Genomic DNA, 27,730 nt, shown 5'->3' on the forward strand with positions numbered 1-27,730 from the left:
ATATTACACAGCATATGCTGTCAATGTCCTTTGGAAATGGCCTTTTAATTTTTTTTTTTTTATGTTTTCTGTATAGCGAGGAAATAAACAAAACTGATATGTTGCCATTTCGCAACACTTTACCAAAGAGAGTTATGGAATTGGGTGTGAAAAGACTGCCTGGATACAGAGAATTGCGAGCAGCTTGTGTTTTGAAGGCAATAAGGTAAAATCCGTCTGTTTTCTCTGGAGACTCTCACACATAGTTTGAGATCAACACCAGATTCATTCATATTCTTATCAAATATAAGCTGCAATGAAAATCTCCAAATACGAGTCAAACTGCCAAAGGCTTGCTGCTGTCATCAGACAGCAAACAAAGAAGAGCACTGTGGAATTACAGGTGGCTACAGGCAAAACCTTCCATTCCTCAGAAAACGATTCCCTCCAAATCCCCAGAGTCAAAAATAAGCCAATATATAAAAAGAATAACTTGACAGATGGCTCCCTGTCTTTCTCCAGACTTTAACGATTAGCAGGTATTTCCAGTTTCAATTTTAGTACTGAATTATCAATTGCATTGGAAGACAAGGGTCTGAATTGAAAATGTCCAGTCTCATTGTCTGAATCAGACTGAACAGTTAATTGGATATGGGATCTTTCCTCTTTATAGTCTGCAACAGCAGAGCTAAATTGAAAAGGGGAGGCCAGAACACTCTTATACACAGATACCATCTACTGGAGTATGACTAAACTGTATTACACAAGAAAATGTGCTTTATGACTTTTGACATTTACATAAAGGAAAACAAAAGCACTGCTATAACAGTGTCACATGTTTATTACAGTGCTATACATGTGTTATTAACTAAGTTATTACTGTGTAATTAAAAAAGTTCCATTGTTAAGACTGTCTAGTGAAGATAGCCTTTGTAAAGACCATCTGTGATGATGATGTAGAAATTCAAGTTTAATGCAAATTTTGCATTATCTAGTACTCAAACAATAGGACACAGATTTAATTGTATCTTTCTCCCTGAGGGGAAAAGTGAATTCGAATAAAGAGGCTATGAATGATTGAGTTTGCGAAGGTGACTCACCGAGTGAGTGTAATCTGAAAAGTCTTGTAGCCAGCGATAAAAGACGCTAGTCTTGTCAGACTTTGTTTTCCAGAACCCCCTACACCGACCAGGAGGGCATTTCCCCGAGGGGTCCTGATGATCCGAGAAATCTGGGGAAAGAGAGTGGAAGAGACAGAAAGACAGAAGCCACCTCATTACCATGCAAAACATTTATACACACTCTCTGGCTCCTGTAATCAGCAGAGAAAGTGAACTGGAATAATCAAAATTTCTTGAGAGCACTACACTTCTCTTTCTCTTTCATGATAGAAGGATGCTAATAGCCTATATGCTTTTCAACAAACACAGATGAATTGTTTAAATAATTTCTGAGCCCTGAAAATGTTCTCATGATAACAAGGGCAGGATTACCAAACTGGCCAGGGGTTGGCCCTGATGATAACATGCTGTCAATACAGAGATACAAGAAACATTAGTGTAGTATGATATTCTATGTACCTTAACCAGATGAATCATGGCATCCCTGAAGAAAACCATATCCATGCCTGCTCCTCTGATGCTCTCATTGTAATGACTCAAAAACATGTTCAGCCTCTCCATTAGACTATCAAAAGATTTGATAGGCTCGTATACTTTTGGCATGTCGAAATCAGTTTCCTCTGGCTCCTCACCTGTTCAGATATAAAAACAACACATAAATCCTAGATTTCATTCCAATTCAGATGAGAAATTTCCAATCAACTCTCTAGTGCACAATATGTGGGCAGGTCCTTTATATGTATGTTCAAAGTAACTTTAAGGATGGTCAGTTAATTTGGTGACCATCTTGGTTACGGCCAAGGGCTGTTTTTTTGTTTTGTTTTGTTTTTTATTGATGTCATCATACAACAAATTTCAAACAAAACAAAAGTGTAACAGACTTCTAACATGACAAGAAGATTTTAGCTAAATACATTTTTATTTGTTTCTGATCATTACCTGTGGCCTCAGGTGCATCTCTGAGAAAGTCCACAAAGTAGGAATCCACCCCAAGATCCACAACCACTCGTTCATCTTCCCCAAGCTCTTCTTCCACCAGCTTGGCCAGTGTGTAGTCAAACCAGGCCACATCCTCTGGGGCAGTAAACCGGTCAGCAATAACACGTTTGCATTCATGCTTCCACAGCCGTAGTAATACCTGGGCCAACATTTCATACACAATTTTGAGTAATGTGTAGGGTATTATTTAAAGAAAACTGGAACCAAAATGTTTTTCTTGACATTTGTTTCTATTTGATAGGTCTTGAATGTCTGTAGTCTTACTGTATTCATACTAAAGTACTCTGACAGTGTTTCTGCTACTGACTTTTTAAAAGAACAATGGCTCATTCACTAATAATTGCATGGACTATTTAGTATTAGATGTATGTAAACCAGGATAATATGGTAATAAGTATTTCATGGATTTCTGAAATTTCATTTACTTTTTCTCAGTGTCTAAATAAGAACAGAAATGTAGTTCTACTCACATCAGGCAAGTTGATGACCTCTGCATTCACGCTGAGCATTCCCTGCCAGATCCGGGAGAGGTCACGCAGGTTAAAAATGTAGTGGAAGTTGGCGGGAGTGGGCAGCATTTTAACCTTTGTCATTTGCCATAGTCTTCGGGTCAGTGGAACCAGCCTGACCACTGTGTTGCGTACTTCCTCTGAAAATCCCCGATGGGAACAGTAATGGCCTGTGCCTATCACCCCTGCAGCAGGAAACAATATATATTGCAAATGAAAGTGAATGAAAAAGGGTTGATCTATAGCAGACAAAGGTGAAGGACAGAATGAGCAAATGTGACCTTCCTGAATAATAGAATACTGAGTTGAATAAGAATCACAGTTGTCACAAATGTCAATATTACACACATATATTGAGGTGTGTAGGCTAACCTGCATGTGAGCAAGATATATCATATCAATAGAAAAAAGATCTGTCAACGAAAAGATCCAGACCTTCAGCCGAGCAGGGAAACGCCCATAGTCAGAATCAATATGCATATACAGAATCAGTTCTGCTTAAGCAACGCTGTTGACAACCTTGACCAAATTAAATGAGATGTGCTAAATAATTTCTCTGAGCCAAGAAGCACGGTCCAGATACTTCCTTTGTGTTTCTGCCTTTTATAATATTTCATAATGTATGTCTAAATGCATAATTTGACTGATTCTTTTAAAATATTTCCATGCCATTTGTTGTTGGACTCCTTCTCATTGGATTATTACAATATTTGCAAAAGGAATATTGGGAAATGTGAAATCGATATTAGCCTATAGCCTAATATAGATATTAGGCTATTAGCCTAGCCGATATTATACTGGCAAACAAAAGGTGCAAAAAGGGGTCCAATGTCTATTGTCAATAGTGTAGCAATGCATGAAGCACAACTCACACAGAAGTCACTTTCAAACCAGGCAGCTTTCTGTTGGTCAACGCGGTGAATTCATGTGACCAATTTGAACCCATTGCGAAATCTGTGTGGGGAAATATTTAACCCCTTATGCAAAAATCCTGCTCTTGTGAATTTCTATTGAAATGATGTGACTGCACCTTAAAGCGAAAGATATAAAAGACTGTCTTAAAACAAATGTTCATTCATGTCCTACAGCCCCATAACTAGAGTAATGCAAGAACTAAAGGCAGGAGAAAATATTCACTTAATTACGAATATGGCAGCAAAACACTGCTAAATCAGTTTGGCCAGAAATTTTGCAATGTGCTAAATACTGATAAATAAAGAATCTCTGTAATTGCCTCAAATATGACCTCTAGACCTTTCAGGTTTTGAATCTATGGTAGTAAAGCAATGGATTTGTACTGTTTTGCAAATGGTAGACCAGTGGTTCCCAATTCCAGTCCTCGTGACCCACTGCTCTGGGCTGCGTTCTCCGATAACGTTGTCTCTTAGCGCGCTACGAAGACTTAAAAGGTACACCTTAACTACAGGTATACCTTTCCTACGCGTGTTCTCCGAACTATACCTTAGGATGTTGCTTAAGGTAAACCTTCTTAAGTTCGACCTTAGCAGGCGCTGTCCATGGTGGAGGCGCTGAATAGGTTGATATCGATGCCTCGATGATCGATTGTGCGCTCTTTCCTTCACAGCGGTATAGGTAAAGTATTGAGAAAACAATGTTCTTTATAAAGAAGCGTTTTAGAAATAGTACAAACTGCATTTATCGGGGCTCATTGAAATATGTACATGCAGAAATAAATATGAGTATGTGTTTATAATTTAGCATGTGTGCAATCCCAAACCCTTACGGCCATAAGTGTGTTAATGTTCTCCACAACGTATGCTGATTATCCACCAGCCATGTAGTTGACATACACTAACTGGCTCCGCGGACGGCGCCGTCTTTGATTTAAAACAAGTAGGCCTACTCGCTGTCTCGCTGCCATAGCTATAAAGTTTGTGTAAACTCATCTTTCTTTATATAGACTCCTAAGCCTTTTCTGTCAAATGGTTCGCCAGCTGATGTGCCTTAGGATAGTAATTAAAAAAGCTAACAACCATTAGTGTATGGAAACTTTATTAATGAAAACACTTCCATACACTGGGTGTAGGCTATAACAACTTAAGTATTTAATGTGTAAAATTTTAAAGTAAAGTAAAAATGTAATTTTAATACTAAATCAGATTTTATATTAAATGTTCATATAAAATTTTCTGTGTAATTAAACTGCGATGTAAAAAAGCTTTTTGCGTAGTGGTGGCCACTAGCGGTATGAACCGTCAGCAGCGATAAGGTATAGCTAAGAGCGCTCCAGACCAACCTTACGAACGTATGACTTACAGAAGGTATACTTAACTAAGAAGGTTTCGGAAACCACGTATTAACGATAAGGTACTTCTTAAGGTACAACTTAAGAACGACGTAGCGTTAAGGTAGTTTCGGAGAACGCACCCCTGCACATTTTGTAGGTCTCTCTTATCTGACACACTCAGTTCAGTTCATGGAGTCTCTCCTAATGAGCTGATGATCTGGTTCAGGTGTGTTAAATAAGGGAGACATACAAAATGTGCAGAGCAGTGGGTCACGAGGACTGGAATTGGGAACCACTGTGGTAGACGACAATACTAACCAAAGATCTTGTCTATGGATGCATTGGAAGGAAGAGTACAGTTGAAAATAGAAAACTGCCTCTTCAGCCTCTGGGGGACGTCATTTCGTCCGCCTCCAGGGTGGATCATAGCTGCCAAGAACTGGACATCCACAATGTTTGTGAACTCTCCTGGTTTCTCCAGGTTAAAGAAGCCATTTTGCTCCATCAGCTGGCGAACTATTTCATTGGTGACCTTTGAAGAGAGGAAATGGATTCTGTGAATATATTTATTTGTTCAGACTTTGCAATCACTGTAGTAGAGAGTAGATGTTTTAGCACCCAGTGCACCAAATGAATTATGCAAATAAAGCATATTGATTTATGATCACAGTTTATTAGATCATAATTTGATGAATGACTGATGACATGTCTAAGAGAAAATGCATGTAACTGTATCCTTTAAACAAAATAATATTTACCACCTACTTTGTGAGGAGGGGGTTTGGCACGACATACATTTTACAAGGCAAATAATGATGCATTTTGGGAACAATAACCTTAATTCCCACATAAAGGAGGATGTTTGTACCGAAAAGAAAGACACATTACTTAATTTAAAAAAGTGGATTGTGGGTGGTTAGTGAAAAGGATGCAGGTATTTGCCCTGAAACTGTTTCTTAGGTCTGAAACTTCACCTCATAAAACGAAATGTACAAACATATTAGTGGCTCTTAAGTTATCATTATATGCAATATCTTACCTGGTCACCCCACTCATTGATCACAGGCATGTTGATGTCGTCAATAAAGATGGACATTTTCTTCCCTGCCGGAGGGCCGTAAGTGGTTCCCATTCGTTTATCAACATAACTCTCCACAGAGCGCTAAAAGGTCACAAGACACCGAAACAACAATATACATGCTGATTACTCACAAACACATCCAGCAAACTCATAAATTAAGAAGCTCAGATGAGATTTGGATCAATAACACAACAGTCAATAATGAAGCAGGGAATGTGATGAAACAGCAACCAGGCTGAAAAAAACTTTAACACCTGCGCCTGGGGATTGCAAAGCACATTGATGCATTCAGTCCCTGGGTTTCTTGGTCTAACATTTGCCCAAACACTTTAAGAAACGTGTAAATACAATACAATGGTGTGTGTGTATAGGAATGTATTTCACACCAACATTCCAAAGTTTGGGGTCGGGTACGATTTTTTTATGTTTTTGAAAGAAATATTTCACCAAGGCTGCATTTATTTGATCAAAAATGTAGTAAAATATAGTGAACTATTATTACAATTCAAATAGCTGTTTTCTATTTTAATATATTTCAAACAACAATTTTTCACCAGCCATTACTCCAGTCTTTAGTGCCACATGATCCTTCAGAAATCATTCTAATATGTTGATTAGGTGCCATTTCTAATTATTATCACAGTTTAAAATTGTTGGATTATAATTCATATTTTTGATACTTTTTCTGGATTAATTGATTAAGTAAACTAAAAAACAGCATTTATTTGAAACAGAATTTGTTTAGTAACAATATAAACGGTTTAAAGTCACTTCTGATCCATTTAATGCATCCTTGCATTAACTATTCATTTTCTACCATTTTCTTTTGTACACAGTAATGTGCTATAAAACTTTTAAGAGTATCATGCATAGTGTGAACACACTGCACACACAGATCTAAAAGAGAGATTGTGTGTGTGTGTGTGTGTGCAATACTATTTGACATAAAAACCAGCAATGTAAAATATTGTTTTGTGTTACACCATTATTTTTAAAAATAAATAAAAATAAATAAATAAAAAAGCTAAAAAGCTATACTGCTATCCAACTTTTTCCTGAGTAGCTTCAAAAAATATGATATTGTTACAGTTCTATTCTGTTTGGATGTGTTCTTTTGTTCTAGTTTCCCCCCACTCATCTGTTTCTATGGACACTAAATCAATCATCACAGCTGTTCATCATTTAGCTCATCACCATTGTATATTTAAGTAGTTCCTCCTTGTGCACTCCTCAGTTGTCCGGTATTGTTTGTGCGTAGCACACTGTCTCGCATAGTTTGATTGTTATTTGCCTACCTATTCTGAGTTTTTTAATAAATCCTGTTTTATTTTCTAACCATCTTCGTCTTCTTTGGATCACTGTATGGATAATATGAATAAATAGAACTGAGCTACTGTCTTGTAGTCTATGTTTAGGTAATGTTTAAAAATGTTTAGTTGTTTAGTTAGTTTCTCTCTAAAAAATTATGTGCAGACTTCATAGAAAGTGTAACCAAAATACTGTTCATCAAAGATATCACAATATTAGACATGTTTTTGGTGAAAAAACACTGTCTTCATGTACCTGAAACATAAGAGGTGTGGTGGCAGAGGAGAAATTGAGACTCTTGGCAGTGTGGGATTCTGGGTCATATTTGGACATGTAGCCTTTGATGATGACGGTTTTGGCAGTGCCCTGTTCTCCTATCAAAAGCACAGCCTGAAACACATGAAGAAAACATGAGTAGACTCCAGAGAGGGCGACCATCTGTCCTTGTGCAAGGCTAATCATAGTGCTGGCAGCACAGGAAAAGTCTTGATGACAAACAAAGTAGCTGTCCATTTAAACAAGCCTCACTCAGACAAATCAATAATGCAGCACTGCATGGTGTCATTGTCGAGAACCTACACCAGAAAATACAATCTACAATATATTTAGTGTTTTGGTTACACTTTATTTTAAGGTGTCATTGTTACTTGTTACAGTGTATTTATATATTTAAGTACTGAGTAATATGAATTAACTACATGTACTTACTATAGGGTTAGGGTCAGATTAGGATTTGGTTGAGGGCTATTTGCATGTAATTACGCATAATTTACTGTTATTACTATGGTAAGTACATGTAACATATGTAACAAAGGGGCTGTTTACACCTGGCCACTTCATGCGTTTTCTCAGATCGGATAGCTATCCGATCGTGAAAAGACCAGGTGTAAATGCCCTCCGAAACGCATTCGAGACGGATTTGAATCCGATCGCTCAAACCACTTCAGGAGGTGGTCTGGGCCACATTCCTGACGAAACTGGACAAGTGTAAATGCATCTGGTTGTTGAAACCACATATGCAAATTGTACTCCTCCCAAAAATGCTAAAAAATAAACGTGTGAGAGCGTGTTATATGCTATATGTAATGTTATAGCCCGATATGACGACGCTACTGGAACACGCATCACCGCAGATGAGAAGCTGAGCATCTCTTCATTAAGCCAACGTGCAAACTATCGCAAATCAAAGTGAAAGTAAGTCGCAGACGCTTAACACACAATCATCATCATTAAAAGTAAAGAAACTAAATGATCTTACCAGGGCTGTTGCCGCCCTCTCTTATTGCGGTCTTTGATTTTTGAAATTTTAGCTGATGATCAATAAAATGCAGATCATATCTGTTGCTTTCGGTGACGTGCACTCCATTAAATCTGCATATAGCGCGGGAATTGAAGATCGGATTTAAATCTGTTTCGCAAAAACACATTTATGTGACCAGGTGTAAATGGAATCGTTTTGATAAATCAGATAGCTATCCGATCTGAGAAAACGCATGAAGTGGCCAGGTGTAAACAGCCCCAAAGACACTGTCAAATAAAGTGTTACCAGTGTTTTTTATAAGATCCAGAGGATTTTATAATACGATGTACAATTGCATTCCAATTCACGAAGATACAGATAACACAATTCCACCAAAATGGTGCTTGTTCTTGTCTCAGAGCCAGTGCTCGATGGGTGTTCGGTCAGGTTTATATGGAACCCTTGTGTTTACACTGTCTAGGGAATTGAATGATTCCATAATAACTACTGTAAACTAACAAACATAGCATTTTGCAGTCTTTTTTTACTGCCAGTTTCGAGAACATATGATATACATACATGTACTGCATATATACAGTAAATAACAATATTAATAATGTAACAGGCAGATAAATGTACAGCCTGATCATTAAATCGAAATGTGTTATTTTTTTTATTTTTTATTTTTTTATTAAAAGTCAAATAAGAGTGAAAAGGCTCTCACCTTGCCCTGCTTTGCAATGGTCTGGATGAGGAAGTCAGTGCGAACATTATCTACGTTGGGCACCAATATGGAGCCATACTCTGGTGTAGAGTCAGGTGGGTAAATATACTCTTCCACTCTGGTATTCCAGTGAACCCAATGGCCTACAAAACACACAATTTCCATTGTCAGTACTGTGAATAGAGCATCTTGCAAGAACCTTTATTAAAACTCCATAATGAACTGCCAATGTGTTCCATAATTAAATAGGGTTATTAACCCTGGTTCTGACTCACAAGTGGAGTTTTTGCCATGGAAATGTAATGGCTGGGAAACTTGCTGCTAATTAGGCGTCTAATTGAAATGTACATTATTTTGCGACAAATTTTCTAAGGAAACTTAGAAACCAGAGAATTTTGGGTCTAAGCTGTTTTGTTTCAAGCTTCAGCTGTGAAAAGAAGTCAACCTGGAATATACTTATTGTGGTCCATCAATTAATGGCCAACAAAACGAAAGAATAAAAACAATTTTGAGTGTCAGATTTGTCTGGAGGCAGACTACAGACTTCAGATTCACTATTCTCCATAAACATGCAAATTCTCCTCTCAATAGGAAAAATGTCATATAAATTATGTAGACTGCTGCTTGAATTGTACTGACAGAAATAGTAATTTCCCAGCATGCTCTTGTTCAGAAGAAAAACCTTCAGTCAGTCTTACTAAAACAGTTTTTCCTGTCATTTACCAATCAAGTTGAAAACATTTACACAATTATTATAAATCGAAGATTTATATGTAAACAGAACCATAGACAAAGACAGATAAAAATGAAGCAAATATAACACAGAATGAGGCGTGTGACTGTGTTAGATACCATCATTAGTGACGTAAAAGTCGAACATAGTGTCCTCGCTGTGGGGAGGGATGTTGGGAAGGTTCAGGCAGATGTTGTCATGGTGACGGAGCCATTGCTCCATCTTCATTCGATCATCCAGTTCCAATAGGGCTCCCACACTCCACATGAGAGCGAAGACATACAGACGTTCCATGTGCTCACGAGACAGCTCCCCTCCCTGCTCCTGATGGGTTACATCATCAAAGACACCATCAAAGGTCTGTCAGAGCATAAAGGCCTGATAAAATTATTATTTTTGCACTCATGAAACCAGAGAAAAGATATTATGCATTAACTGATATATCCAAATATGAATAATAATAATCTAATCCTTTATTGTGAACTTCAGTATACCCATATGACCACTGAATATGTTTTGATACCTTTTGTTTAAGAATATGCATGATACTTTTCGGGATATGTTCATTTGCTGTAAAATGTTCCATATGTACTAGATTGGATGCATTCATAATTAAACAAAGTTGCTATAAAATTGAGTCTGTAAGTCTGACAGTGGCAGAAAATAAACTGCTAGAAGCTACAAAATCTGGGTTAATGAGGACGACAGCTATTATTTAAATATATTTTGAGAGAAACAATTGCCCTTTCGCCAGCCCCTCCCCCAAAACGGCCATTGTCCAATCACACATCATAGCAACCGTTACTATGTGAGCAGGTCCGACAAACATTAGCAAGATGGTGAAGCGTGCGACGCTTGTTGACGCTTTGGCCGCTCTGAAGTCTGTGTCACACCATGAAATGTAAACAGGAAAAAAAAAAACAAGCAATACATTGACACTAGAAACCTTTTATAATGACAGCATTTTTATAACCGTTTTGGTCACATTTGGTCGGGAAAAATTATTTTGATTAATATGCGCGAGGGAGAGCGAGCAAGACGTGTTGTTTGAAGACGGTTAACCCTCAGAGAGTCTTCGTTTAGCAGTCACACTCAGTGCCTTCCCAGTCAGAAGTGACCGGACACCTAAAAATGAAACTTCCTCCATCCCAGTAAAAACCAATGCAATTTATTTTTGTTCTATAATATTTATTCTTTTTAATTTAGTATTTTGAGACAATTTGATTGAACTTATTAATATTTATGCATTATTTATAGTCCATTTTTTGCCATTGAAAATAATGATTAAATTTTTTTTTTTCAATTTTTTCAAAAAAATTTTTTTTATACAGTATTTTCGGTTAAAATAGAGACTAGGCTTTCATAAAAAAAATAAAATAAAAAAAATAAAATCAATTTATTAAACATAAAATGAAATAAATCATGTTATTGCATGGGTTTACCACTAGATGCCTGTATAGCTCTAAATGGAGATGCTTGTGAATTCTAGTTGTTTTTGGACCAAATTACTTACTTTTAAGATGTGGATTGAATGTATTTTTTTAGAAATTCTCAAATAATACTTTTTGCCAAGGTTTATAACATTTTATTAATTATTATTTTAATAATTTTAATAATTATTATATTAATTATATATATATATATTAATTATAATTATTAATTATGTTATGTTTTTCACTCTTGATGTTTTAGAGTTTCACCCCTTCATTGCTGAGCACTTTTTTTCTGCATCGTGGCCGATTTGTAGAGAATTTTTGTGTTTTTGTCAATTTCCCATTCATTTCCTATGGGGGGCATTTTTGACCGAAGACCACGAGTGTGACTATTTTTTTATGACCACTTAGCATGCTCGGATCATGAACTCAATTTTTTTTTGTGTTCACATACCTAATGCCAGAAAAGTCACCAAGTTTCGTAACATTCCAATGAAGCTGTGATTTTTTAAAATTCAAAACAGATTTTTTGTAATCTGAATTTATTGGTGTGTATGTGTATAAAAGTGTGTTTGTATGTGTGTGTGTGTGGGTGGGTGTGAATTTTTTGCACTCTTGATATTGTAGAGTGTCACCCCTTTACTGCGGTGTACTTTTTTTTAGAATCGTGGCCGATTTGTAGATTGTACAGACAAAAATTCTGAGAATTTTTGTGTTTTTGTAAATTTCCCATTCATTTCCTATGGGTCGGTCATTTTTGACCGAAGACACTGAGTGTGACTATTTTTTTTACGACCACTTAGCATGCTCGGATCATGACCAGATGACCTCAATTTTTTTTTGTATTCACATACCTTATGCCATAAAAGTCACCATGTATCATAACCTTCTGATGAAGCTGTGATTTTTAAAAATTCAAAACAGAAAATTATTCGGTCAGAAGTGACCGAAGACTCTCTGAGGGTTAAGGTGAGTGAGTGCGCGCGCGCGGCCGGGGCTCTCTCTCTTTTGTAACTGGTCCCTGTATGAAAATAACGTCATACATTTTTATATAATAACGTCATAAATTTCGTCATAAATGATAGGAAACCAAGCAACAGCGATTATCAGTTTCTCCTCCATTTTCTCGGAACTAATGTTTTGGTAGGAACGAAAGTTTACATCGTATGTTTCTCCGGAATCAGCCAGCGCGAAGGACGTCTATATTCTGATTGGTTGCTGGCGTTTTGCCGCTGCTTGCCGCTGAACCGCGTCATAGCTCATTACCATAAAGTTGAGCTTCTCTCAACTTTCAGATTGACGCTCAAAACGCCCAAAACGCGACGCCGATGGATTTGACGCTCCTTGCAGCTGAGAGAAGCCAGCTTCCATTGAAAATGAATGACTTCCGGTAACTTTGGAAGCTCAAGTCGGCGGCGGTGTGTGCAGTAGGGTGCGCCCACGGCGTTTGTAAATCGGACACTAGATACCCCGAGAGATTGTCTGGAGGAGTTGTGTTCTTTCCCAAAGCCGAAAACACAACGTGAACGATGCCTACAATGGATAAAACAGTGTGGACGGCCCCACTCCCAGTTAAATGTGTCGAACATTACGAAGCATAAATACGTCTGCTGGCTGTGGTGTCGATGGCTACTTAAAGTTTTTTTTGTTTTGTTTTTCTGATCTGAAAAACTATCCTATCTGTTACTCAAAAAACATAATATTGTCTGAACCGCGAGTTTTATGATCCGTTGCCCCACTAATAAATATTATGGTCTCAACCGCGAGTTTTGTGATCTGTTGTCCCCCTAATAAATATTATGGTAACTTAAGTGCATTGTGAAAGACAAGCAATGAAAGTTATTTAGATGCAAATTAAGGCTATGTCTGGTTAAACAGTTATTGTGTGATTTCGTTTATTGTGCGTTGTCAACTTGATGAATTTGAGAAAGAAAATCATTTTTGGAAGAAAATGCACCACGTACTTTTGTCAATGATATAAGTTATAGCTAAAAGATTGTAAAAGCTTTCAGTTCACCCTGCCTAATTGTAGTTGAAAAGTCAAATTAAGCTTGATTAATGATATACTGTGACTGATCAGATAAACTACAGCATCGAGAATATAACTCCCATGTGTTTTGCAGCATTTAAAATTTTAGTCAGTGTGTTATGCGAAAAAACACATAAGAAATTATTGCTGACAGCACTTTTATTTTCAGAGTTTTTTCTTTCACACAAAAACACAACAGAGTGTCTTTCAATGCTTTTAAACACTTGTTTTCTTGTTCTTTGTCATATCACAAATGATGTGTATGAACACCGGTAAGCAGTCTCGATAGAGACGTAGATAGTAGTCGTGTCTCCTTCATTGCGTATTTTTATATTTTGAATATATCCCTCCACTGCATACTGTAACCACTTTTGCCTCGATCTGGAGGATATCGCGGAGGTATTGCTCCAAAAATGGTCACTGACACGCACGGGTATACCTCTTCCCGTCATGGCAATCTGTCGCGCTGGTCGTGTTTGACCATTTGTTTGTCGGACGTAGCAACAGTAACTAAGGGGGGCGGGGCTCGGCGAAAGGTCAATTGTGTATTATTAAAGGGATGGTTAAAATATTAAATAAGAATTTGATGTTACATGCAAATTTACCTTGTGACACTAAATTTACCATTTATGAAAACAAAGCTTCAAGGTCAGGATTATCAGCACATTAATATACACTACCATTCAAAAGTTTAGGGTCAGTAAGATTTTTAGTGGGTTTGAAAAAAGTCTCTTATGCTCACCGATGCATTTATTTGATCAAAAATACAGTAAAAACAGTAATACCATTACAATTTACTCCTCAAGTAACATTTCTTATTATTATCAGTATTGCAATAAGTTGTTACAGAGTTACAGTTGGTTTGAAACAGTGATCTTTTTTCAGAATTATTTGATAAATAGGTAGTTCAAAACAACAGCATTTATTTAAAATAGAAATCTTTTTAAGTATCTTTTAAAATCTTTTTTACTGCCACTTTTGATCAATTTAATGTGTCCTTGTGGTATAAAAGTACTAATTTCTTAACACTAAATACTACTAACACTAAATAATTGAAGTTGGACTAATATAAGAAAAACTCTACAGGAAGGGAAAAGACACGACTGCACCAGTGATAAGAATATACAAATACATTCAAGGCCAGTCAGTTAGACATGAATGTTTCTTTTCAGCTACAGCCTGAGGTGTTAATATTCTTTAACATCCAATTCACAACTATATTAATTGACACTGTCTGTGTCATGGTCATTCACACAAATGTTTCATTATGTTACATGTTACAAATAGTTACATAATCATTTGCAGGTTGCATTGTTGGTGCTCTATGCACACTGTCTGTGAAAGAATTACATCAAACCCAAAGTGCTTTTGAAGGTTATAGGTCCTTTTTTATAGAGCCAGTGGGTATAATGCATATCTGGTTCATGTTTAATTCTCATAGAATGATAGTGTGGTGACAATAGGGCTGTATAATGTGTATCTCAAAACTAAATGCTTTACAAATGACAATGCGAGTGATAATGTGTGACATTTACTGGGGACAGTTCATCCTAATCATATTCATGACTTTCAGATAAGGAGAAAATCTGCATGGGTTGAATGTCAAAAAGACTTTCAAACTGAAACTGGTCCGGACTTCAGTATATTTATATTCATTTATAGCTTGATTTAAGCTTATTCTGCTTATATTGTATCATATAATAATGAGCTTACATATTTTATTTTATTCAGTTGATCAACAAGCATTCAATATTTCAGTTTAATGATGGCCGCTGTGAAGATTAGTCAAATCTCACTACATTAAAGGTAGCGAAATTGTATTATTTTGCTATAACCATTGCTATACCATTTCTTTATCAAATCACCCTATTACTAGTTTCAGGTGTCAGACATTTTATAGTGCTGTCAGAAACCATTGCTAATTCCTAAAAAACTTCATAATAAGATTTGAAAACATCCATAATGCACCGATGAATCTCATCAAATGAAATCTTGTACGTGGAGACATTCTTTATACTACATCACCACTGCCCTCTTCGGTGCACAAAAGTGCTCACTCATTTTTGTACGTTGCTCTCTCAGGTAGAGGACTGCATGACTTCCACTATATAGGAATAGTTTATGAGGGGATAGGGGAAAATTTTGTATAGGGATGGCCCGATACCGATACTGGCATCGGGGATCGGGCCGATACTGTCCTCATATACTCGTACTCATAAAAATTCGCCGATACCACGCACCGATACCACGTACATTTTGCGAAACGAAACTGGCCGCCGCGAGTGCTTTGTCGAGGTGAACTGAGTCATAGACGCACGAGCTGGTCGAGCACATCCCTTTAAACAGACAACAGTGGAAAGTTTGTTCAGTCCGATGTCAATGGCAACGAAATTAAACGAGGCATGTAGCTTTAGCTTATTATATTAACGTTAACTGACGAGAGAGAGAGACAGAGAGCGAGAAGCGCACTTCTGTTGAATGCTCTTGATTGCTGATCGTTCACTCAGCACATGTTATTTGGATGAAAACTAAATCGTATATGTAAGTAAAGTAAAACATGAACTGTTACCTGACTGAAGTATAACGAGTGGTTCCCTACATTATTACAGGACGTGTGCAGAGGTCAAGAAGTTTCATGAATGCAAACATCCGAAGCGTGCGCCCCTCAAACCAGCGTCTCAGCGCGCGAATACTGAATTAAATTGTCTTTCACGTCTTGCGCTTGTACGGACGAATTCACACACAACTATGTAATAACGCCCGTCTTGGTGAGTATCCTATAGTAAACAAAGTCGGTTATATCTCAAATGAACGTAGCATGTTCAAATGCGGTCCGTGCGTTCGGTCTTAAAGGGGCAGCAGTTTGATAAAACTGAGGACAAAGGACAAAGAAATTACTCACTGCTCTTGACTAAATAGGCTACCCTTTTCAACTTTAGAAAAATATCCATCTATATATAATTCATACAGTAATGAATATGCTTTTTTTTCACATTTGATTACTTTATTCAAATTTCTGTACCTGTTAGATCTACCCGAAAAACTCTAAAAACACTGTTTATTTCATTTGTAGCCTTTCTTTGTTCTATATTGTATATATTTGTCCTATTTGTAATTCAATTGTTTGTTTTTATTTTGTTACTGACTGCTTACTTGTTTTAAATTCACGTTAATTAGGCTGCTAGTTTTTGTTGTAGTATCAAAATTGGATTAAATAATTGATATTTCACTGGTTTTGACAAACATTTGAACGCTGACCCAGTCCTCAGCACTGAGCCCTGCTGAAGCAGCTCTAAATATGTGCTGTGCTATTAAATGAAAGATAAAATATGATAGAGCAATAGAATGAACAGTGACAGTAGGCTTACAGAAGCTCATATGCATTTTAGCAGGCTTAATTAAGCATGAAAATAACTGAAAGAAATATATATATTTGATGAACAAATTAAGCCAACTAATATGATTTATAATATTTTGGTTTATCTACTAATACATTTAAAAATTACAAATGCAGTGAAAATTCAGGTATCGGTTACGGTATCGGTATCGGCGAGTACCAAAAATTACAGTATCGGTATCGGACTCGTTCTGCAAAAAGTGGTATCGGGACATCCCTAATTTTGTATATGCATAATGGACTGTATGTGCACTAATGTATAAAGCGTTCAATTAAAGTTCCAAGAGGCCTACTCTCTGTATTTCCTTAATACTACAATATTTTTTTGGAATAGTTATACATTTCCTTGTTGACAGCAGTAGTAGGGTTCTGCTGATTCTGCAGCCAATGAGATTGCCTGCTCAACATTTAAATAGTATTGCAGCTCACCACTGTATCTTCGGTACTGTTGTTATAATAACCACATCAACTGAAGCGTACTTCATGCTTGTTATGTCTTTAGTGCGAGAGAGAAGCAACATGCAAACTGGCTTAAGAAGTGTGTCTGGACCTAAATAAAATAATTTAGATATAGTGCTAGACATAAATGACCTTGAACGTTTGTGGTGTGTACATCTCTGTTGTTTTTACGGCTGCTCACTTAAACTGTAGAAAGGTTAAAATGGTGCAACCGCTGTCTCACGTGACAGAAATGGACAGTAGTCTGCTAATTGGTGACCCCTGGTATACAGTGCACGTACTAACAACTGCGCTGCTCTGTTTTTTTAATGACAGAAGCTGAAGTTTAAAACCCTTATTTTTGGATTGACATGTTAGTAAGCAGTCTTTCACTGTTGCAAAATCTGTAATGAGGACTACAACTGTTGACAACCTTGGGCTGAATGAGTCCTTGCAGCATGTTTATGCACTGCATGATGATGAAGGCCTCCAGCATGTCCATCTTATACTGCAAAGATTGAACGCTGAACCGATAGAGCTCAGGGAAGGAGGACGAAAAGAGATCCCTCAGGACCACCCCTTCCTGAGGGGAGCGATTCTTCAGCCAGCCCTGAAAGCACACACACAAACACACAAGTGAAAAACCTGTAAGGAAGGACATACACATCGTGGGGGATATCTGAACACTGAAATTAAACGAACTATCCTTTAGAGCTCAACAATAGTTTGTCCATCTTCTCTGTCTTTCTCTGGCTCTCTTCATGCATTGAACAGTTGAACACTTTGAAGTCTGTTATAAAGACAGAGAGAAATGCCTGGGGGATTTTAGACTTCATTAATTCAGAGTGGAGTAAAAGGAAAAACTAGCAGAGCCACTGGTTTCTACATTCGAGGTTCTGTGGGTGCCTTTTTTTCCACTTTTATTATGCAAATGTGGAGGGAAATATTGTAGATTCTAGTTGTTCTCAAATTTCTTCAAACTTGGCTAATATACTACATTTATTACCCAAAAAATTATGTTTCTCATAATTTATAAATATTCATGTTGTTCCAACCCATAAGACTTTAATTCAACTTCAAAAGACAAATGGAGAAAGAATTCAGGGATAGTTCACCCAAAAATTTCAATTCTGTCATTAATTACTCCCCCTCATGTTGTTCCAAACAAGCCTTTCTTTCATCTTCGGAACACAAATGAAGATGTTTTCGATGAAATCTGAGAGATTTATGTCCCTCCATTGACAGCTACGCAACTATCACTTTGATGCTTAAAAAAGAGGGTCGTAAAACGAATTCACATGAATTGAGTGAGAGAGACACAATCGCTTTATATGATGAACAGATTGAATTTAGGCTTTTAATCACATATAAACATTCACCAACTCACACAACAGTTGAGGTAAACGGAAGCTCAAGCATGTTTGCTTGACGTGCGAGAATCAATGAGGTTCATTCTCGTGTTATGCATCAGGTTTGAACTTCCGCAAGAACCAATGAGGTCCATCCTTGTGTGTTATGCAGCACGTTTGAGGTTCATTCTCGTGTGTTATGGGGCATGTTTGAGCTTCCGCAAGAACCAATGAGTTTTTTTCTTTTTCTTGAGCGTCAATCAGGTTCGATTGAGCTTCTGTTTATGTTCACTGATCAATGTTTAAATGTGGAAAAAGCCTAAATTAAATCTGTTTCTTATCATATAAAGCGCTCAAGTCTCTTCAGAAAATTTGGACTAAACCACCCGATTTATATGGATTAGTTTTATAATCTCTTTATGAACTTTTTGAAGCGTCAAAGTGGTATTGATCCATTGTAGCTCTCAATGGATAGAAAAGAAAGCTCTCAGATTTCATCAAAAAGATCTTCATTTGGATTCTGAAGATAAGCGAAAGTCTTATGGGTTTGAAACGATATGAGTCTGATTAATTAAAATTTTTAGGTGAACTAACCCATTAACGCTTCCAAAAGTTCATAAAAACATTATACCAGTAATTCATTGGAATCAAGCAGTTTAATCCAAGTCTTCTGAATAGACATGATAATTGTATATGATAAAAAGTGTTCACATATAAACATGAATCACTATACATACATAGATCATATTAAACATGGCAAGAGAAAACTTAACCATGCTTGGTTGACGCAGAAGAACGAATGAGGTTTGTTCTCATGTGTCACATAAGCACATTTGAGCTTCCAGCAACCAGTGAGGTTTGTTCTTGTGTGTCAAGTTAATACAGTTAGACCATATTTGATGTGCTCTATGCATGTGTGTCAATTAATGTTTGCATGTGAATAAAAACATAAATTAAATCTTTAAAGTTTTCTAGGTTTAGAACGAGATGAGGTTGAGCAAATGATGACAGAATTAGCATTTTTGCATGAACTAACCCTTCAAGACACAGAGACTTCTCAGAAAAGAAAGAAAAAAATAGACAGCTTAACAGAATAGTTCACTATTTTAATTCTGCCCTCAATTGCAAACCCTCATTTTGTTTTAAATCCACATGATTCCAAATTTTTGAAATCCAAGGAATATACTGGTATCTCTTTTGGTGTAACTCTGAAGTCTCATTCACCATTATACACATTCAAACTTGAGCTTCAAGGTTTTTTTTGTGGTGTCTTTTGTCATATTTTGACATTACATGTATGGATATTAGAGAAAGCATTAATGAGATTTAAGAGCTATGGCAGTTTTTCAAAGAATTACCTACATTTTGGTCTGTTCCTCATACAAAGCTACGATAGCTTTCAGAAGACCATAGTACACTCATGAATACGGCTTTTATGATACATGTTTTGTCCTTTTTAAAGCTTGAAAGCCACTTAGTCGTGAAAAAGAGCATAATATTTCCTTTTTTGTTCCATGAAAGGAAGAATGTTTGAACAATGGAGTGAGTAAATGACATAATTTTCCTTTTTGGGTGAACTATTTCTGTAGATTTTATGGAAGCAAGCATCCGGTAACACTTTATTGTACAGTGTCATTGTTACATGTTACATGAAGTTACTATAGTAATAAATATAAATGATGTATTAGTACATGCAGCTAACCCTAAATCGAACCAAACCCTAATCCTAATCCTAATCCTACTAGTACATGTAGTTACTTAATATTAATTAGTACTCAAATGCATTATTACAGTGTAACAAAGAAAACAAAATTAAGTGTAACCAAGCATCCTCTGACAGTAATCTTTTTAATTACTTAAATTGGTAACACTTTATTTTGATAGTCCACTTTAGACATTCTAACTTTAAGTAACTTTGTGACTACATGTCAACTACCAGTCATTAGAGTATTAGTAGACTGTCTGCTTAATATCTGCAACACTATTTTGATGGTCCCCCAAAAGAAACTCTACTGCTGAATATAAGAAACTTGGCAAGTACATGTCAACTTATTCTGCTAACCCAGACCTACAGTTTACTAATACTCTAATGAGAGTTAGTTGACATTGAGTAGTTGCAAAGTTACATTTAGTTAGTAGAATGTCTATGGTGGACTATCGAAATAAAGTGTAACCCTTAAATTATCTAAATATAGAATACTTAATAATAGTATCATTCAGTACTAATTTGTTATCACCCACCTCCAAAATAGGGCTCCAATTAAGGACAGAAGAGCTCATAAACACCATCCCATTACGGGACACTGTGGCCGGGGAGGCGTTATCGATGTTGTGTGGCTCAAACACAATCTTGCAATTGGGGGCCATGGGGATGCGGTCACCATTGGCCAATGTCAGTGTACGGTTATCATCCAGGACTGAGTTTAGGTTTTCAATCCATATAGCATCAACTGGCCCATCAAGAACAATCCATATGTGTTCCCCTAAACACAAACCATGAAGTACAAATGAGAAATGAAATAAGATACAGATACAATTGCATAATGTTGTGGCTTCCATCAATCATTATGATCAATGATTGACATTTGACATCTTATGGCTGATTGCCTGGCCCATTAGTGTCAAAAGCCCTGTTTGATGGCTGCACTTGTTCATTGATTTAAAAAAACGAGTCGATAGGTTTCAACATGTTTCCATTTAAATGAAACATTCTCTACCATGTGTTATAGATCTCAGTGCCTTTTTGTAAAGGGAGGGAATAGTACACTCTTGCCTGTTTGAGAGGCTTTTCAAACACTTTGGAAACCATCAGCTTTCTTACACAACTGACCAGACAAAAAAAGCCCTGAGGGGCTCTGCTGATATATATTAAAACATTTGCTCCCTCAAAAGTAGATGTGTTTTTTAAACATTTTAGACCAGACATGCTAAGTATGTTTAATAGTTTTAATGTTCAGTGCTGTATACTTTAAAGTTACTTTGATATGTGCAATAACCTCAGGAAATACAGTATTAGGAGCTAAAAAAAAAACGTGATAATTCATTTTGCAGTGTCCTTGTTACATGTTACATGTATTTATTATAATAATAACAGTAAATTATTAATTACATTTAATTACATGCTACTAACTCTAAACCAAACCCTAATCCGAACCATAACCCTATAGTAAGTACGTGTTTTTATTTAATATTACTCAGTACTTAATTATAATTACACTGTAAAAAGGACACCTAAAAAGTGTAACCAAAAGCTTCTGCTGCTTATGCATATTCCATACAATTTTTTAACAGGTGTTCTACCTTTCTTTGCTCTGAGTGTTTTCCTCCAAAGAGTGGAAAAGATTCCATCAGTCCAGTCGTTGGTTGCCACATCGAGTCGACCAAACATTTGAGGTGCAGTAATAGCTTTAGGGTTCATACGCATCTCTCTGTGAGGTTGGCCACAATCTAAACATGCATTTACAGTAAGTTGCGTATAAATTACAAATGTTTACTATTTACATCACCAATGAAATGATCCCTGTCCACTGTAACATAATGGCCTAGTTTTTGTGGCTGGTGTCTAATTCTCACCAGTCATGGCCTTCATAAGGGTATGGATGCAGGTTGTTTTTCCTGCTCCGCTGGGTCCTAGTGCCATCATCCCATGACGAACTCTTTGAGTCTCATATAGCTGAATGATCTTTAACCTCCACGGTGGGTGATTGATAAGACCAGCCTCAGTTACCTAGTAGAATAACAAAGATTTTGGTTTTGATTTGAATCCCCAGTGCTCAACCTAACGAACGTTCAGATTCATATATGATCATTTTTTTTCCAACCTGTTTGTCTATGGCTGATTCCAGATCAGGGTATCCAGCTTTATCCAACTGAATTCCAGGGAAAAGATCTTCAATCAAACTGAGGAACAATGGCTCATCCTCATCAATCTTAAAGAGCAGAATCAAGTGTCATTTCATTGTTATGACAGATGCATTTAGAAAGAAATTCTGACATTGAACCACAAACTGATATGAGAGAGAATAGGCTATATAATCAAATAAGTGTTATGTTTATACTGTATAATCATGAGTTGTCATGAGAGGTGAATGTCAGTCACATGAGAAAACTATGTCTGTATGTGCGCTGGTATTCTTACCAGTTTGGACAGATTCATGTCTCGCAGAACTCTCATGACAATAGTAGACTCTGTATCATTGGGATTGGCCCGTTTTGCGGCACCAAGAGTGCGCAGGACAGACAGAATATTGCGCAGACCAAAATCATAATGGACCTAGAAAAAAAAAGTTATAAAGTTATAAAGGTTAAAATCCGCTATAGTTCTATGGACACCTGATATTGGTGAAATTGTATTTTTCATCCCTGATTTAGGTAAAGTTAAGTCACCTTTATTTTTATAGCACTTTATACAATACAGATTGTTCCAAAGCAGCTTTACAGGGATAAACAGAAAAATAAGGATTCAACAATGCTGTTATGATCCTGACCTGTATTCCCCTGTCCTGTGTTGGACACCCATCATTTGTTTCTCTTGTTTCTGTGTTCATGCCTGTGTTCAGTACCTGTTCCCCATCAGTCACGTTCAACGTTAATCGTCAGTGACTGACGAATTAGGATCTCGCCTGAGAGCCCAATCACCTTCAAGTGGTAAAAGAACGAGCCAATGCACGTTGGCTAGTGAGATTTGCATTGCAAACTGCACCCCCGCTTCCAGGTATATAAGGCCTTGATTGTAATACTCACATCAAGCTTATTGAAATTTTACAAATGTTTAGATGGTGATGTTTTATTGAATGTTTCATTTGAAGTCACCATTATGGAGCTCAGTAGCAGCAGCATCTCTACTAATTGCAGATCTGTAAGGTTAATTGCCTTGATACTGAGAAATGTCTAGTAGTTTTGCAGATTCAAAACTATTTTAACTATTTTATTTTCTGTACTGTAGCCTACCTGTGTGCATTTGTATGGAAGAGAAAATGTGAGAAAGAGAGTATACTTTCCATAGATAATGAAACGTAATTTTGTGGGGAAAACAAATTGTATTTTTTATCTTATTGTTTGTTATATTTATTTGTTTGGTCAGTGTCTTTGTGGGTTTTGGTTCATTTGCTGTTGTAAGATTTAAGTACCTTTGAAATAACTAAAATCATTTGGCGTAGTTACATGGAACTATAATGCGTCCAAGACCTGCCTGGAACTACCATAGCTATGTGTTACTGTAAAAATAATTGCACACTTTAGAACATTCTTCAACCAATCAGAATCAAGCATTCAACAGCACCATAGTATAATACATACCGGTAATATTTAGTTCCTCAGCAACACTTTACTATTTTTTCTAGTCTTTTCTTTAAATCTAGTTTGCAATGAGCAGGGAAGAACTGACTGGAAAATTGGAATATGTGATTTTTAAGTATATACTATAGGGGTGTCGCAATATACCGGTATTGACGATAATCGTGATATTCAAAGCATGAAATATCGACATCGTGTTAATTTAGAGCAATACAATATACCGGTATTGGCGATATTGGCGTTTTCTAGACGCAGCGCTCGTCCGCGCCCGCGCAGCTAGAGTGAAACACTCTGTCCACACCCGAAAAAAGTAAGCTGAGCTCGCCAGTATTAACAACAGAGTTCTTCGGCTTCAAAGAAAACAGCACCTTAGAGGTGGTCGCACACCGGACGAGAAGCGCAGCGCCACGTCTTTAAAATTCGAACACATTCTGTATGAGTGTACACACACCGGACGAGAAGCACAGCGCGGTTCTATTCGGCGTCTGTCCGCGTCGCCCAGCAACGGCTCAGGACCTTGTTCAAAATCCTGCCGCGACACAGAGCGCAGAAAAAAGTGTTCAGATCACAGACTCAGCAACTATTGTATTTAGTATAATCATAACATAGTACAGACATTATCTCAATTCCATAATGTCCTTAAACATAATGATATTGCTGGCCATAAACTGAGAAAGTGCGTGTCCGGTGTGCAATACCTCGAGTTGTCATAGACGCGACGCGGATATTATTTTACTAGTCATCATGGAATGGGAAACGTGACATTAACTGTTAACAGGGGGTTTCTGTGTTCATATATTTAATAAAGGGTGATTATTAAAATTAAGAACCCCGTTTTCTTTACTCATCTTATTTTTGTATTTGTATTTGCACTTGATTTTTTTATTCAAATCTGCTATCTGCATGACTTTATTGGCGCCAGTGCAACAACAGGTTTAAGAGCTTTTCAGTTCTTCAGGAAACCTTCAGACAGTGTTTGGCTTCAGTTTGAAACCAGATAAACTTCACATGCTTGTCTTCCTTCACAAAAATTTGCCATAGATTGAGTACCCCCCCCCATAGATTCTATAGATATCGCGATATATCGATATCGTGAATTCTTTTGGCCACAATAACCGTGGTGTGAAAAATCTAACATCGTGACAGCCCTAATATACTATATACTGTAGTACATTGTTACTAATGATAGTCACCTGTTTAGAGAGCTGCTCCTCACACAGTTTGTACAGAGTGAAGAATTTCCTGGCCAGCTCGATATTGTCAATGAAGCCACAGCTTGCGAGTTTCACTCTGATAATGATCTGTCTGTCAGGAACCATCATCGCCACTGAGCGGAAGTTAATTTTCAGATTCTCTGGAAGTTCCTGTCTCCCTGCGTATCCAGGATTCTGAACGAGAAAAAAAAAAAAAGAGAAAATAACAACCTACTGTACAGTATATTGTTTATGTGACGGTTAGCCTGAAAGTGTAACCTTTCATTTCATTGGGTCTTTAAATCACACTTTAGTCAGATTTCCACATAGTCTTTGAGATTTATCTATAGAAAAAACTGCATTCATAATATGTTCCATGTGTTTCATATAGTATGAAAAAATATAAGCACACTTTATTAAGAGTAAATGGTGCCCCTACATGTCCTAAACATTGTAATGAAACATTGGAACTTGGCACATTAATATATAATTCAGCTGATGGACAGTCACAGGTGTATGTTTTAGCTACAGTGAAAGGTAAAGATAAATGGAAGAGATAAAATGTATTGGAGTGGTTTGCACATTCTTATGAGTTCTTAGTTCGTAAGTGTTAAATAAACTTTCAAATCTCTGTGAGATGTGTGATATTTCGAAGAAGACATAAATGCACCAGCTCACCATCGTGAGGAAGATGCCAAACTCAGGGTTCATCTCTACATTATCTCCATCAGTAAAGATAAAGTTCTTCCGCCGTTCTTTCTTGCAGGTGAGCACAATGGCGATTTGTTGAGCCGCCACTGAGAGCACCGGCAGGTCGATACGGTTGAACTCATCAAAACATCCCCAGGAGCCAGATTGAGCAAGACCTAAAGACAGAAAAGAATACAAAAAAAAAATTAATCCCCAAGTACGCATAAAGCAAAACACAAACACTCTGATGAAATGACAACACATTGGTTTCTCATATTAATTTCACACATCATATCATACAAATATTGCTTGTGTATGGGTAATGAATTATGGATTATTGCTTACAGACTTCACATGTATTATCATTATGGTTATATTACAAGGATATGCTTTCATTTAATTTGCAACAATAAAGTAACATTTGTTTTTATAATGTGCATTGAGCACACATGTGTGTGGCACCTTTGAATATTCTGCCCAAGCCTCTGAAGTCCATCTGGTCAGAGCAGTTGAATACCACCACATATTTGCCCAGGCAGCGGCCCATGTCCTTGGTGGTTTCCGTCTTTCCTGTTCCTGCTGGCCCGGCTGGAGCGCCACCCATGCTCATTCCCAGAGCTTGAGCTAAAGTAATGTAGCATCTAGGAAACATATTGAAAATGATACTAAAATCACGCAGAGATGATTTAAGGCAAGAAAAAGTAACATCTGCTCTGCTCTGTATTTTTTCATTAAGTGTACATACAAATTATTTAAATCAAAACAAATGCTAATGTATCCAAGTATGTTTAGACATCTTTATGGAAAAGCAAGACAAAATAGGAAAATGCAGTGTATACGGAAAGTAATAAACATGCAATAAATGTAATATGTACATTTAGCTTATATGGCTATTTTAGGACCATTAATATATAAGGGCCAAATTCTCATTATCATAATGTAAAATATATATATATATATATATATAGACCCTTTCCAAAAAATTTGAATATCATGGAAAAGTTTATTTATTTCCATAATTCCATTCAAAATGTTAAACTTCCATAGATTATAGATTCAGGGCCCACAACTTAAACGATTTCAAGTATTTAGTTGTTTATTTGTCCATAATTTGGGCTTCCAGCTCATAAAACCCACGAAAACAGGATTTCAAAATTTTTTGAATATTACATGAAATCACACAGTAATTACACAGTGATACCATGGTCATTGAACCAGGTTTTGGTTATTTTGGCAGTGTGGGCAGGTGCAAATCTTGCTGGAAAATGAAGGAAGCATGAAGTGCTCTGAAAATGTCCTGGTAGACGGCTGCGTTGACTCTGGATTTAATAAAGCACAGTGGACCAAAGTCCTCTTTTCTGATGAGAGCAAATTTTGCATCTCATTTGGAAACCAAGGTCCCAGAGTCTGGAGGAAGAATGGAGAGGCACACAATCCAAGATGCTTGAAGTCTAGTGTGAAGTTTCCACAGTCTGTGTTGGTTTGGGGAGCCATGTCATCGGCTGGTGTTGGTCCACTGTGCTGTCCACTCAACGCAGCCGTCTACCAGGACATTTTCAGAGCACTTCATGCTTCCTTCAACAGACAAGCTTTATGGAGATGCTGACTTCATTTTCCAGCAGGATTTGCACACTGCCAAAATAACCAAAACCTGGTTCAATGACCATGGTATTACTGTGTAATTACTGTGTGATTTCATGTAATATTCTAATTTTTTGAAATTCTGTTTTCGTGGGTTTTATGAGCTGGAAGCCCAAATTATGTACAAATAAACAACTAAATACTTGAAATCGTTTAAGTTGTGGGCCCTGAATCTATAATCTATGGAAGTTTAACGTTTTGAACGGAATTATGGAAATAAATAAACTTTTCCATGATATTCAAATTTTTTGGAAAGGGTCTGTGTATGTATGTATATATATATATATATATATATATATATATATATATATATATATATATAT

At 36.8% G+C, this 27,730-nt stretch overlaps 1 protein-coding gene across 1 annotated transcript in view; it reads right to left on the reverse strand.

Annotated features, from left to right (window-relative positions):
- Positions 1-27,730, reverse strand: part of dnah5 (dynein, axonemal, heavy chain 5) — a gene marked incomplete at its 5' end in the record, with an annotated part of 169,651 nt that overhangs the window by 61,521 nt on the left and 80,400 nt on the right. The window contains 18 exons of the mRNA XM_084435539.1: positions 1,080-1,210; positions 1,560-1,732; positions 2,040-2,238; positions 2,570-2,793; positions 5,175-5,388; positions 5,896-6,018; positions 7,501-7,635; positions 9,210-9,352; positions 10,062-10,266; positions 17,673-17,849; positions 20,830-21,071; positions 21,889-22,035; positions 22,162-22,315; positions 22,410-22,517; positions 22,727-22,861; positions 25,077-25,271; positions 25,755-25,942; positions 26,229-26,407. Of these exons, the coding sequence (XP_084291665.1) occupies positions 1,080-1,210; positions 1,560-1,732; positions 2,040-2,238; positions 2,570-2,793; positions 5,175-5,388; positions 5,896-6,018; positions 7,501-7,635; positions 9,210-9,352; positions 10,062-10,266; positions 17,673-17,849; positions 20,830-21,071; positions 21,889-22,035; positions 22,162-22,315; positions 22,410-22,517; positions 22,727-22,861; positions 25,077-25,271; positions 25,755-25,942; positions 26,229-26,407 (3,072 nt within the window). The remainder of the gene's footprint in view (positions 1-1,079; positions 1,211-1,559; positions 1,733-2,039; positions 2,239-2,569; positions 2,794-5,174; positions 5,389-5,895; positions 6,019-7,500; positions 7,636-9,209; positions 9,353-10,061; positions 10,267-17,672; positions 17,850-20,829; positions 21,072-21,888; positions 22,036-22,161; positions 22,316-22,409; positions 22,518-22,726; positions 22,862-25,076; positions 25,272-25,754; positions 25,943-26,228; positions 26,408-27,730) is intronic.

The sequence above is a fragment of the Rutilus rutilus genome, assembly GCF_951802725.1.
Source record: "Rutilus rutilus genome assembly, chromosome: 17".
In the NCBI taxonomy this organism is placed as follows: Eukaryota; Metazoa; Chordata; class Actinopteri; order Cypriniformes; family Leuciscidae; genus Rutilus; species Rutilus rutilus.